Genomic DNA, 14,804 nt, shown 5'->3' with positions numbered 1-14,804 from the left:
AGGTGTTCCCATATATATATATATATATATATATATATATATATATATATATATATATATATATATATATATATATATATATATATATATATATATATATATATATAGAGAGAGAGAGAGAGAGAGAGAGAGAGAGAGAGAGTATAGGAATAAAAAAGGGGGATTTGAGCCTAGTTCACTCGGTTGATAAAACAAGTGGCTTACCACTAGGGTAGCTACTTGATTAAGAAAAAAGAGAGAATATCTATAAGAGACCAAATTGGCCTCTGGGACAAAAGAAAGTACATCTTAAACTCAAGGAACCATCATGTTCCCAAGTAAAGAAAACATAACTTCAAAAATCATCTGGCTAGGAACACAAATAGCTCAAAGAAATGGAAACTAGAAATTTGATACATTTGTTGATATGGAAACACTATATGAGCATAGAACTGGTATGAAAAGCTCCAAAGGTATAGAGTGGGCCAATCCCATGATGCATTTCTAATAGGTCTATCATCCAACCTAGACAAGCTGAAGTGTCAACGCTTGCTCGATGGTGTGCTAGTATCATTTTGCAATGGTACCTCATGGGGGGATGTCAACTAGCTGTAGGGCACCTTTTGACCAGGAAACCTTTTGATGGTCAACTAGGCCCATTAGGAGGAACTTGATCAATTATTGTCCTCCCATAGAAAATACAATCAAAAGCTAAAGCTATCTAGTTAGGTTTGCATTGTACCCTTGGGGCTGGTTGGCAAGTCTCATAGAAAGTGTGAAATTAGGGAGCATAAGCATCAACACCTTTTCTGTAGCATAGTCATGCCCCCTTTCCCTAAAATGGGATTGGCTCAGGTTCTAAACCCTTACTGGGACACTTCTACTAGATCTTAAGTCAAAAAGCCACCCACTCAATTGAGTCCACCCACCCACTAGATGGGGTTGTTGGGACCTCCATCCACTCACTCACCTAACATATTGTAGTTTTCTAAATTACTACCATGTCATGTTTATCATACATGTTCCTTTGTTGCATCCTTAACACATGTTCCTTAAAGCAATTTCCATCAATTTACATTAACAATCAACAATGCACAAACAATCATTTTATTAACATATAAAGAAACCTTTCATTAATATACTTCTCTTATAAAAGTGCCAAGTCCATGGCCAAAACAATTCCCTTCATAACCTAGGATTCATTCTTCTAGTTCCTAACTTGGTATACCCTAAAGGAATGCAGCCCTCAATGGATGCATCCCATATGGTTCTGATAGTAGTTATCATTCATGTGTATAAACTATAACTTGGTTTTGCAGGCTGGAAATTTCAATATATTAATTAACATGGATTTTCTTAAGCAAGAGCAGCCAATGTTGTTTGACTATGATGTCACATGCTTTGCCAATAGTGTTCATATCCTTTTCCCACACTGTAGTGCAATTGATGACGATTGCAAGGATTTAAGGGGGAGGTTTGCCACGTGGACATGAATGTTTATTTTATTGCTTAGCATAATTAAGTTGTGTGCATCTGGGACACACATGTGAAGTGCAAGTTATATTGGTCATAGTGGAACATTGACAAACATTGTGACCAGTTATGTTGTATAGGTACCAATGGGCGCCTGGTGACAATCTTGCCTCCAAGCATTAAATGAGCCCTTAATGCTTTTTTTCGAGAAAAGAGAGTTCTATTAATAAATCCTAAGAGAAAAACCTTCTTGAGGCAAAATACAAAGTACAAGGAACTTTATAAAGAGTAGCTAAGCACATCATAAATACAAAAAGCCAATCTGGTGGCCTATAATGCTAAACCATTTGACAGGTAATGTGAAAAACTAAGGTTAATGAGAGTTAAAAGACTTTCACGTTCAAAGGACTTAGAACATTAAATTGTGGATGCATAATGGCCAATTTGTGGGCAGGGCCAAGAGAATTCTCAAATTTCTACAACTAAAAATTTCTGGAAATCCAAGTTTAGAGGCTGGAGAAGCAATAAAAAAAAAAAAAAAAAAAAAAAAAGAGAGAGAGAGAGAGAGAGAGAGAGAGAGAGAGAGAGAGAGAGAGGCGATGGAGATGGAAATGTATGTCCTAGATTGGGTGACTGCTGTTGTGTGCATTCTCGAGGGAAATGTTAGTTGCCACGTCACAAGGGCAATAGTTTTCTTCTTCGCTTGAGTGAGAGGTGGTAGTAGAAGAGGAGGGTTTGCCAACCAGGCTGAGCCGTGCTCAGATTTTACAACCTCTTTTTAAAGTTGTTAGCACCATCAAAATCGTCATCAGAGTTACTGTTAGAAAGATTCTCTCTCTCAACAAATCTATAAATATACAACATTGGTTGCCATCAAACCTAATTAACCTTTGTAATTAGGGTTTCTGAGCCATCTTGAGAAACGTGCCCACAAAATGAAGCCTTGCAATCAGAGGGATCTAAGATTTCACAGCAGAGTTAAAAGAAGATTGCTCATCTATGATCTAGAAGACCTGCATGCAAGTGTTTGAGACCCCATTTGTGCTTGAATGTGCATTGGATCATGAGGCAATTTGGGGCTCTATGCTGACTATCATTAGTGACAGTCCAAGGATCCTCAATTTGAAGAGAGAGCCCATGGTTCCCGAATTTGTAGATTGGATATTTGTTTGCTGTCAATCTCTGTGTACTACAAGGTTTGAGGAATATAAATTAAAGAAATGCCACAAGGGATGCTGATTCTGGGGCCAATAGGGTGTCTGCTGTCTCCAAAAAAGAAAAAAGTCTTAACAGTAAGTGGTGCTAAACTGCCTCAAGAGCTAATTGCTGGTCCATTGGAACCTTGGCTTGCAAGGGTTGGAACACAGATGTACAGAGATAACTTTGAATGATACCTTTATTTAGAAGATACCATGGGAAATCAAATGAAAGGAGAAAGCTGGAAAGGCTTTGAAAGTTTGTGATGATGATTGCAAGTTGGGGGGGGCGGGGAGGGGGCTGGCTTGAATTACAGGATCACTAACAACTAGCAGTAGCAACGGCTTTGATCTGAAATTTGGATGATTTTGAGCCAACATGAAATACTCATCCATGAAGTATGTGGGATTTTCCACTGAATCTTTATCATGTGCAAATTATGTAGATATATGTGACTTGATACATGCAGAGATTGGCTTGCAAATCAAGAACAAAAACCACAACTCTTAGACTTCTAACAGACCCCACCTGATACATGTGGAGTTCAGATGCCATTGCTTGCATTTGCTGTGTCTTCTCTTTCAAGTTCTTTGAATATATCCCAAGTTGCTCAGACACCTCAGGGCCTGGCTGACGAGCTAAAATTTTCCTTAGCTCCACATATAACTTCTCCTTTTCCTGAATCAGAAGGTCCTTCTCCACAACCTGCATATGCCATAATATTAAAAACTTTTCTAACCAAGAACTTTAACTAGCAGGCATTAATGAAGAAAAAAATAAAACCTTTAGCATACATAACACCCACACGGAAACCTCTAAGAGGACACTTGGGAAAAGACAAAGTGAATTGTACCAGCAGAATGCTGGAGAACATGGAAGCAAAAACTAGTGTGACATAAAACTAGTAGAGGTAAAACATACATAGCCAGAGTGTTAAAGAAAAACTAACCAACTACACAAAACCTAAGAAGATCAGCGAGGCCACTATTATCTCAAAGGAAAGTTCTTAACAAATAACCAACATCATAGGATCAAAGTAACATTGACTACTAACAACCCATGGCACAAAGTTGATGCACTGTCAGTGGATACCTGGTAATGTTCATTTCCCATAATTTCACTGATGAGAGGATAATCTTGTTATATAGTCTACATTTCAAAAATTCATACTTTTATGCTGGATATGTGTAACATAAGCATCCCATTGTTCAGTAAGAAAACGTAACTATATGGAAACTCTTCCAGACCAGATAACCTTATCATTTGTACTTAGATTTATCAAAGCAATTTGCATGAGGATGTGAAGTATTTGCATCACATCCGCAAAATATCTCATCTCATAGAAACATGGGAAATGAGACATGGACGGGGGATAGACCAGGAAACAAAAATACCCCACCTTGGGGGGAAGGAAGAGGGTATGGCATATAAAAAATGCACTTTGATCTTTAACAACAGTTTCAGCTCATTACATTGAACTACACTTAAAGTGAATACATAAAGAAACACATTTAAGCTTCGGAAACATCAGTTTTCATTGAAAATTATATAGATATTGCATAACAAATATAAGATGAGTACTAAATAACTGCACAAGAAAAATGAAACATTGCTGTCCAAATGGCACATCTACACCAATTCCAAAATTCAATTGGCAAATATAGTTTCTGCTCACGATCATGACAGACATATTCCAAAAAAGCGAACATGAAAATTCAGAAAGACTCCAGCCAAGACTGAAGAGTAAAAATAAACTCTAACTTGGGGTCATAAAAGATAGGTCAGCCTGCCACAAAGTAACAACAGCATCAATCATGACCAGCAAGAGTGGTGCATGTGGGTTGGACATTGCACAACGAGAAGAGACTTAGTTGCGGCCAGTCTCTTGGTGAGAAACATATAGCATCGAAGCACATATCTTGGTAAGAGCAAACATTTGACCCATCATCTAACCCCCATAATACATATTGCTTTTCAATTTTTATATGAGCATTGAGTTTCTCTCTAGTTTTCTTTCAATGGCACATTGCAATGAGCGTTCTCTCACAAGATTGTAGCTTTGGGCCTTGTGAGAGGAACTAGGATACAAGGGCATTGCTCCATACAAAGAAGAGGAATAAACTCTCTACAAAGCACTAGAGAGATGTCTTTTGTTATTACAATCTATGATTGCTTGAGCAAACAAAGTATCCCTTCTCATTGGAGATGGCCATTCTCCTCAACCATAAAAGTAAAGTCTTGTCTCTACTAGTTGCCATGACTACTACAAGAATATCCCCTCTAGAGAAGAGACTGATCCAAGTCAGAGAAGTGCCTCTATCTATTTGCCAATCTAGTGGAACCCCCTTCATCATGGTCTCAATCATGATTCTAACTTCCCTGAGTCCTTGTAGTCTTTGTCTCTGAGTCTCCTGTGGTAGCTCTTGGAATGCAAACCAATCTTCCAGTGATATACCAACCTGTAGAGAGAACTCCCCCATGATGAATATGTCCTTTGTCCAAGAGTATGGTTAGTGATTGAAGAGCATATGTATATTAGTTTCAATGATCCCAGAGGGTAAACAACCCTCAATCACATGATAACAACCATCAAGCTCAAAAGATAGTACATGAGTTTTATAGTCAATGTACAAAGAGAAAATTTTATAAAAAAACCATGGCATGCCAATAATAACATTGACAAGGTCAAAGCTCATTAGTTGGAAGTCTAGAGACTCATGGTAATGCTGGATCGAAAGATCCAAACTTTATACCATTTGGTTCCATTGATCCATAGTAGGACCCATTGATCCACATTAGGGCCCTCCACATAGTAGACACAATAAGCTCGGTCAGTGGGTACCGTGTGAAGCTGCAGTATTTGCACCGATCGAGAAGAAAGGAAATTGCGAGTACTGTTATCAAACAAAATCGTAACTTCTTGGCCATTAATAAAACCAGTGACCTTTTAAAGGTCATGTGGGCTAAACATTCCAATAAAAATTCAAAAGAAATACCTAGAGCCTCTATAGTACGAACCAAAGCCTTTGAAGTAGACTTTGCCTTCTTATTCTAAGGATATTTTTCCATCTAATGCAAGCAAGGCTATGAATCTTCGAGAGATCCTTACTACAAGTTACTTTGTGCTTACTATCCTTTTTCTTGTGCAACTCCGAAGGCAACGAATGAGTTACTTTCGAGGTAGAAGAAACGGTTTCTTTGGCTTGAAGATGGAGATGGCTCGATGGGAACCACCCCTCCACTAACTGTCCCTACTTGCAACCAAAGTACTGTAAAAAAGTTTAATATACTTGTAGATGTCCTCTAGTGAATGTAATGGATTGTGGAGCACCTCATTCTAGTAGTCCTATGGAAATCCGAAAAGATAACACATATAGAGCAACACCTGAGGATCATCCAAAGCCTTTGTTTTATGGAGAAGATCTTTGAATTCTTGTGAATGAATATGTATCCAAGGTTTTCTTTCCTGTATCAGACTCAAATAATTTATGGAAATTTTCAATCCGATCATCAGTTATGAAATGCTTCCCAAAATGGATTGAAAATCTGCCCATGTTTCCTGCTTGGGGTGTAGCCCCATCCACCAAGCATATGCCTTCCCTTATAACATGATTTGTATTTGTTTGATACGATGGGCGCCATTGAACTGATACAAATCAAAATAAGTCGTTCGTTTGACCAGCTATAGGTTTATGTTTATCTCATCAGATTCCTTATTCTTCCTTTTAAAGGGATCAAGCTCAAATTGAAGAGGCAATGCACCAATTGTTGTTGTATATCTTTAATTTGAGCTTGAAGAATCGCCACAAGCAACGAATCTTCATTAGATTTCATGGAAGAAGATCCTTTGGAACCCTACCCGTGCATGTGTTTGGGTTGAGGAGAAGCCAATGAACATTCTCAATGTGTTAAGGTTAGATAGGAGTGGGAGTATCAAAATGAGACACTTTGTGGGAAGTCACGGCGTCGATATGAGAGAGAAGCGTAGAAAACAAAGTTTGTAGAAATAGAGAGATGTGAGAATTTAGAAATAAAGAGTTCAAGAGAGGAGAGTAGAGTATAGCAAAGGCAATTCACATTAATGTAGAATTGGGCCGTTTTTTAAATTAAAAAAGTAGGGAGCAGCTTCTTTATTTCATAGGTTTAGAAAAGGTAGATTAAAAGAGATGAATATGTCACCTAAATAGGCTGCCCCTCCTCTCCTTTGACTACATGGGTCTAGAAATTGGCCCAAAAAGAAGACAGGGGAGAGAAAGAAGAAATGAGAAGTACAACTGTCTTGCCTCAGCCCTTTTGCAGATTGACAATCATGCCATGCAGCCAGCACGTGGAAACTGGAATATTGTCTCTTCTTTGGCCCTTCTTGACTACCACACTAACCCCATGGATGATGCCCTGAAAATCTGTCCAGTAGTCCACCAACAATCTCTCCCCTCCCCCCCCACCTCTATGTGTGTGTGTGTGTGTGTGTGTGTGTCTCTTTCGTGAATGAGTATATATTAATATTGGAAATTTACATCCGGCCTTTAGGCCAACCAAACAGAAAGGATACAAGTCTCACATTTTTACATCAGACCATTAGGTCAGCAAAGAAAAAAACACAGGTACGACTAAAAGTCTGTTACAACTGTAACATAGAAATGTCACTCAAAAAGGACAGCTGAAGTGGAGTGAACAATATCCAGCCAAGGAGCAACAATGTCAAGAAGAACCAGATCAATTTAGACCATAGAGGAGATCTGCCACCATAATACTAAACCACAAACACGGGCCACATGACCATGGATACCCGATACTAAATCAAAATGAAGGCATTCCGAGTACGCCAAATATGCCACAGGGCTGTCCATCTAAGGAAATGGAACAGGCAGGAATAATCACAATGCAAAGAAGATGAAGCATTGTTTCATCGCATGTAGTACAGAACACACAACGACTAGCAGAGATCTTGCGGGCTCGCAACACATCACCAGTTGGAAGACCCCCAATTAGTAGCCTCCATATGAACACTTTACCCTGATACCGAACCTTAGACTTCCAAAGCTGGATGAATCTTTATTGCCACTTCTTTTTGCTATTCCGAGTATACCATACTTTATTAGCCTTTTCCGTGACCCATCTCTTGGCCTCCACCATTTGATGATAAATCTGGTTAGCTGACCTTTTCTCAAAATCATCAAGAATCGCAAACTTCCAATCATGCCATGGAAAGGGCTGTTGTAATACCGACAAAGGGGAGAATCTCAAAAGTCTGTCCTATATAGACGACCAAATGTCATGATAACCGTGAGGTACCCGGAAGTGCTGACGGATATGCCGAAAAGAATAAAGATGAGCCTGTCTAGGAATGACACCATCAATGACTGTTTGCAACCCCAAACGAGCCATCCGATTAAACTTATCTCAGTGCAAATCTTTATGAGGCCAATCCAACAACCTGGAAGTAGCCAGCACTTCTCCTTGCAACGAATTCTCCTCCTCACGACAGTCAGGAGGGTGCGAAACTGCAAAGTGTAACATCACCTGCCAAGAGGCAATCAAATGAGAAAGGAGAAAAGACTGTGAGACCTTTACAGGTCTTATGGAATTAAGCAAATGCCACCAAGAAGCATAAATAACCATGCTGCCATGAGAGATTCCAGTCTTTTCTATGAAAAATTTTGTGATATCTAACCAAGGACTGACGACTCTCTGTACATAATGCCTGCAAAAGTGCTAGCCTCAAGGCTGCCATATGCAAGTTAGCATCCAACAAAGCTGCTCCCCCCATCCTTCTAGGAGTAGTAATATGCTGCCACGAAATCCACACCTGGCCCAAGCGATTCCCTTTCTTTTTCCACAACATGAAGCAGATAGGTTTTACCAATTCCAAAAGAGACTTCTTGGTCAAAGGAAGAACAGGCAGGAAATACGAAATCATGCTGATCATGATGCATTGAGCAACCTTAAGTCCCACATGAAGAGGCCAACCTTGAGACTTTCATTATATGAATCGATAATGGATATGGAATGACATCCAGTCTAGCAATGTACGGGGAGCTACATCCACACCAATAGGATAGCCCAAATGTCTGGTTATGTTTCCCCTAGAAATCACAATACCATGCTAGCCCAGAGCTTGCAAATCATTCTCCGTGCAAGAAAGTAATCTAGATTTTTGAGTGTTAAGATGAAGTCTTGATGCAATAGCAAAAATATTCCATGTAACCATTGCTCGATTGACATTCGAGCGATCAACCTTAAGAAACATGAAGGAATCATTTGCCAAAGATTGCCCCAAAAGTTGGGCCCCACTAGGAAGTGTAAGACTAGCTATCTCCCCTTGATCGGCCAACTTGTCCAACAATGAAAGCATCGGGTGAGTGACTAAAGTGAACAGCAAAGGGCTGAGAAGGCAGCCTTGTCGAAGAGACCAGGACAAGGCAATTTCATCTGTGATCCCTCCATTAAGTGGGATGCGGGCAATAGCACCTTGACTAATAGTATCCACAAGAGAGATCATACGAGGCCCAAATCCCATGGTGGTCATTAGTTGCCGCAAAAAAGACCAGCTAACATGATCAAATGTCTTTTCAATATCAAGTTGAAGCATAACCACTTGCTGGGCTGAAGCTTTAGCATAGTTGATTCCCAGTTGAACATTCAAAATATTGTGCATTATATTCCAACCCTTAATGAAACCGTATTGGTGTGGATGAATCAACTACAGAAATACTTTCTGCAACCTATTGGCAATGATTTTAGAAAAGATTTTATATAAAGAACCCATAACATAGATGGGTCTCCATTGTTTCAAGGAGGATGGAGAGGGAACCTTGCGCAATAACTGAATGACAACAATCTTCCAGTCTGAAGACATCTCACCAGAATTCCACACTTGCTGACACAAACGTGATAATAGGTCCTTAAGTTGCTCCACATGGGCCAAAAACAGTTCATTCGAAAGCCCATCCCAGCCAGGGCTTTTCCTTCAAGGCAAATGAGACAATACCTCTTCCACTTCCTCCTTCGAGATATCGGCCTCCATCAAATCAACCCATTCTAGCTTAACTTGGTTAACAACCAAATTGCAAATATATATGCGAGCAGAAAGAACTGCATTTGAAAGAGTCTCCTGTGGACCCAACAGCGAGTTATAAAAGTCAACGCACATCTAAAGGATGGAAGCAGGTTCAGTCACCATAACACCTTGCTCATCCATCAAGCACACAATATTTTCATGAGCATATTTCTGATGCAATCAAGCAAAAAATTTATGGGATTGACAATTATTGTCGTGTAAAGCTTCTGCTCTGGCCAGCAATTTGTATTTAGCATATTCCACTTCCTGTAAAGATTGAACTCTGCCTTTCAACCATTCAATGCATGTAAGCAAGTTATCATTGGAGTCTCCCAACTGACACAAAGACAACGAGTGGGTCAACAATGCTTGCGCATGCTGCAATTCAGCGCGTAAAGAGAAAGCATGCTGAATACCATACTGTTGGGATAACGATCGAGCATTATCCCTAAATACAGCCCAAGCTTGCATCCCTTTAGTGAGAACCCTGGAGCTAAAAGAAGTAATTAGTTGCTGAATATATTCCAAAAATGGATTTTGCAGCAGAAATGACTGATTGAAACAAAGAGGCAAGTGGGCAAGGAGGGCCTTAAAGGCATGGACAGGTCTGTGATTCAGCTCCAAGACCAAAGGATAGTAATCTGACAAAACATGCTGTCTCTTCACCCACATATCAATAACTTCAGGAAGAAAAGTATCACTCTGGCAAATATAGATCCGATCCAGTCGGGCCCAAGTATTTGGATGCTGAAGAGAGCGATAAGTATATGCTGCCTAAGAAGGATGCAACTAAGACCACATATCCTGTTTCAAGGATATAGCTGCCAGAGCATCCCACACCTATCATTCAGGACCATCCATGATCAAGTACTGTGAAGTTTCCTAATCCATAAATACACGTGCATTGAAGTCACCCATAACAAAGCCTGGACAAGCCATGGCTAGGCCGTGCAAATCATCCCAGAGTTGACGACGTTCTCGAGCATTAGGAGCATACACCCCCACTAGCCACAAAACCTCTCCCTCATATAGGATTTCTAGAATCATAAATCAACCATGAGGGTCCTGAAAAACCAAAGATGGTTGCAGGGATGATTGGATGACCAACATAACTCCAAATTTGTCCACTAAAAAAAACTAAATAATCCTTGTATACATAGGTAGATCCTGCCAAAGCATGTTGTTTGTGCTCCACAGCACAAAAACATCCCAATTTCCAGTTAACAATATTTTTCACAACCGATGTTGCTACTACCCGAAGAAACACCTTTCACATTTCATAAAGCAATTTTCATGATAACACAAAGAAAGAAAACTACTGAACCACCCTTTTCCCTTTCCCTTTCACATCAACAGCTTTAGCTGCCTGAAATTTTTCCATTTCACTTCAAATCACATTTACGAGATCTGCTCTCTGCAAGCTAGCAATTGAATCACGAGAAGGAAATTGCTGTTGTTGAGAATAGTAAACATCACGAGGAGGCACAAGCCTCCCTCGCGGATCAAAGCGCAAAGTAGAATCAGAAGCCCTTTTATCCTCCACAACGACTCCAGGAGAATGCGAGGGTTGAGGTTTCATGTAGAAACCCCTACCTCTACGTTGAAAAGTTTGAGTGATAGGCAATAGGGGTGGTGCGCAGGAGACAACCGAGGCTTTTGTCTGGCATTGCGTCTAACCATAGTGACCCAAGAATTTTCTTGCAGAGGCAAATTCCGACCAACGGAAAGCGATGCACGCTCTATACCAGTTTGAGACACATTCTTCTTTCCATCATTATGTCCATGTTGGACGAGCGGCTCAAGATTCGCTTTTGGCTGCTGTACCACTTGTTGGGGATGATGCTCATGCATATCCGTGTCAAGAATCATTGAACTTTGCAAAACATCCGGGCTTGGGCTTCTGAAACTAGCCTCCCTCCTCAGCTAGGGTGGTAAATCCCTGATTACAACTTAATTACATCACGAAACAATAAATGCAAATCTGAAAATAAAAATTTACCTACCGATCTTGGACAATGCACACCCGATTGGCCCCAAAATTGGAGCCCCTTTCAGTATTTCTTTAGCTTTATTGAAGAAAACGTTGGCTTACAATGGGATTCTCCCAATCCCTTTCGGTATTTTAAGTCAGCTTGCTGTCCAAAGTGACCAGCAACTCTTCAATCTATTTTGCCCCTTGATTCGGGCACTCAATTGGCCTTCACCTACTTCATAGACAATGGAAATGCCCCAAATTCAATGGTTGGCTAATCCTCTAGCTGAATTTAGTTGGACTTCAACTTCAGCCTTGTTGGATCCAAGTCTTGGAGCTTCCAAATTTTGGCACGCTTCCCAAGGCTGTTGCTAAACCCTAATTTCTGTTGTAAATTAGGGTTTACAACAGAGAAGTTTGCAATTTCTCAGCCTCCAAGGGTCCAAATGCTGAGATCTTTGAAGCAAGGCTGTGAAATGGTTGGGAGATGAGAGGGAAAGATGTAGAGAGAGAAAATTCAAAGTTTTGTCACGAAGAATGACTGAAAGTCAGTCAAGTGCAGCTGTTGCCTTGCTACAACAGCATGTAGATGGAAAGAGCTGAAGAAAATCAGTCATTTACTACTGCTGCCTTGCCTCGACAGCCTGTAGATGTTGTCTCCTGCTGTTGATTGGCCTTCTTTTGCCCCTGGCTGCCTCAAAAGGTCCTCTAATGGCTGCAAATCAGACCAACAACCTCCCCTCCCTCTCTCTTGCAGGTTGAATTTATAGGAATGCCTCTCTCCAGCCTCTAAAGACGTTTTTCAGTCTTGCATGGGCATTTTTCACAAGTGGCAACCTTCCCAAATGGTTTTTCCAACATTTATCATAATTAAATATTACTTTTCAGTCTTAAAATACTGAAAATTAATCTAATAACTATTTCATTACCCTGAAAAATAATATGATTGGCCAATAATTAAATTGGCTGGGTAACTTCCATTCGCGAGTGTCTATGCGCCATCTTTGACCATTAGATGGGCATTAGGTACCATTAAACGCCACTTTTCTAGTGTCACCAACTGACACTTATGGCCAAATGGATGACCTAGGCCAACAACTGGCACCAGATACCACCAAGTATCCATGTGGCATAACTTATAGCAACTTTTGCCTTTGACATCCCGTGATTTCTTCGGGTCTCGGGCGCGTAAATTTACTTTAATTCTATTTGCATCTCACATGTGCATCATTTACTTAATCATGTGATTAAAAATTAATCCACATGTTAAGTGAGGTTTCAAAAATACATGTCCTCATGACAACCCTCCCCCTTGAAATCCTTGCAATCATCCTCCATTGCACTGCCAAATGCATCAAAAGCAAAGTAATACATTGGAATTTCCATAGGGTATCATTGCACATTGTTGTTCAAGCATTCCATATACCCAACACATGCTGAAAATTACCAGCCAACATAACATAACATAAGACTCACAAAGAATCTCAAAAACATTGCTAGATTATCATGTTGCATGTCTATTTCTCATGAGCTCAATTCATCTGGCAAAACCAAACCATAGCATAGCATAACCCAAGCACAAACAATGGCTAAAACATCAATGGCATCATAACATATGCTATTGTCCATGGAACTAGATGTAAACCATTGAAAACTGAGCATAATCTGATCATAAACACTTGCAGATCTGAGAACTGATCACAAACTGTTGCAAATGTGACCCCAAACTAATCACAAACTCATTGCAAAAACTGACCAGCAATCTGTGCAAAAACTGATGCAAATGTGACCAGCAAGGCTGTGAAATGGTTGGGAGATGAGAGGGAAAGATGTAGAGAGAGAAAAGTCAAAGTTTTGTCACGAAGAATGACTGAAAGTCAGTCAAGTGCAGCTGTTGCCTTGCTACAACAGCATGTAGATGCAAAGAGCTGAAGAAAATCAGTCATTTACTACTGCTACCTTGCCTCGACAGCCTGTAGATGTTGTCTCCTGCTGTTGATTGGCCTTCTTTTGCCCTTGGCTGCCTCAGAAGGTCCTCTGATGGCTGCAAATCAGACCAACAACCTCCCCTCCCTCTCTCTTGCAGGTTGAACTTATAGGAATGCCTCTCTCCAGCCTCTAAAGACGTTTTTCAGTCTTGCATGGGCATTTTTCACAAGTGGCAACCTTCCCAAATGGTTTTTCCAACATTTATCATAATTAAATATTACTTTTCAGTCTTAAAATACTGAAAATTAATCTAATAACTATTTCATTGCCCTGAAAAATAATATGATTGGCCAATAATTAAATTGGCTTGGTAACTTCCATTCGCGAGTGTCTATGCGCCATCTTTGACCATTAGATGGACGTTAGGTACCATTAAACGCCACTTCTCTAGTATAACCAACTGACACTTATGGCCAAATGGATGACCTAGGCCAACAACTGGCACCAGATACCACCAAGTACCCGTGCGGCATAACTTATAGCAACTTTTGCCTTTGACATCCCGTGATTTCTTCAAGTCCCGGGCTTGTAAATTTACATTAACCCTAATTGCACCTCACATGTGCATCATTTACTTAATCATGTGATTAAAAATTAATCCACATGTTAAGTGAGGTTTCAAAAATACATGTCCTCATGATAGCTTCTATCGCATTTAGAAATGAAATGGCCCAATTGGCCACATCTAAAACGGTGACCAGCAAATGTTCCCCATTTCAGCTCGTAAACCAACGTTTGCAATCCCAGAACCTCGAACCAGTGGGCGAGGTTTCCCTATATCCCAAAGCATGCAGGCCCTACTCTTGTTGTGGGAGGCCAACCGAGGCTCCACCAATACTTCACCAAGTGTTCTCAACACCAAAGGTAGAAGTCTCCAAAGATGTGCAGGAAAATCAACCACCTCAACCCAAATAGGACATGCTTGCCGAAGTACTTCCTTAAATTCCGCCATAGGTCTCCAGGGGACCGTATGTAGTAATTGACCATCCATAAACAAAGGGATACGTCGCATAATAAAGGCACGAACTTCAGGGGCGTGAAAAAGGACTTCGAAGAACCCCTTCGGCCCATCATAATTTTTTTCAACGAGCAAGCCCTGCCCTTGTGCTGAGGCATCAGCTTGACCCATCTCAG

The 14,804-nt window shown here is 40.4% G+C and overlaps 1 protein-coding gene across 2 annotated transcripts in view; it reads right to left on the bottom strand.

The window, feature by feature from the left end:
• Positions 1 to 14,804, bottom strand: part of LOC148032127 (cilia- and flagella-associated protein 58-like) — a 156,263-nt gene that overhangs the window by 26,929 nt on the left and 114,530 nt on the right. For both annotated transcript variants that reach the window (XM_087682755.1, XM_087682754.1), the window contains one exon: positions 3,178 to 3,354. In XM_087682755.1, the coding sequence (XP_087538881.1) occupies positions 3,178 to 3,354 (177 nt within the window). The remainder of the gene's footprint in view (positions 1 to 3,177; positions 3,355 to 14,804) is intronic.

The sequence above is a fragment of the Lygodium microphyllum genome, chromosome 8 (genome assembly GCF_053477565.2).
Source record: "Lygodium microphyllum isolate KBCC chromosome 8, Lygodium_microphyllum_v1.1.10, whole genome shotgun sequence".
In the NCBI taxonomy this organism is placed as follows: domain Eukaryota; kingdom Viridiplantae; phylum Streptophyta; class Polypodiopsida; order Schizaeales; family Lygodiaceae; genus Lygodium; species Lygodium microphyllum.
The sequence above is the reverse complement of the archived record's forward strand: the minus strand, read 5'-3'. Positions and strand labels throughout refer to the sequence as shown.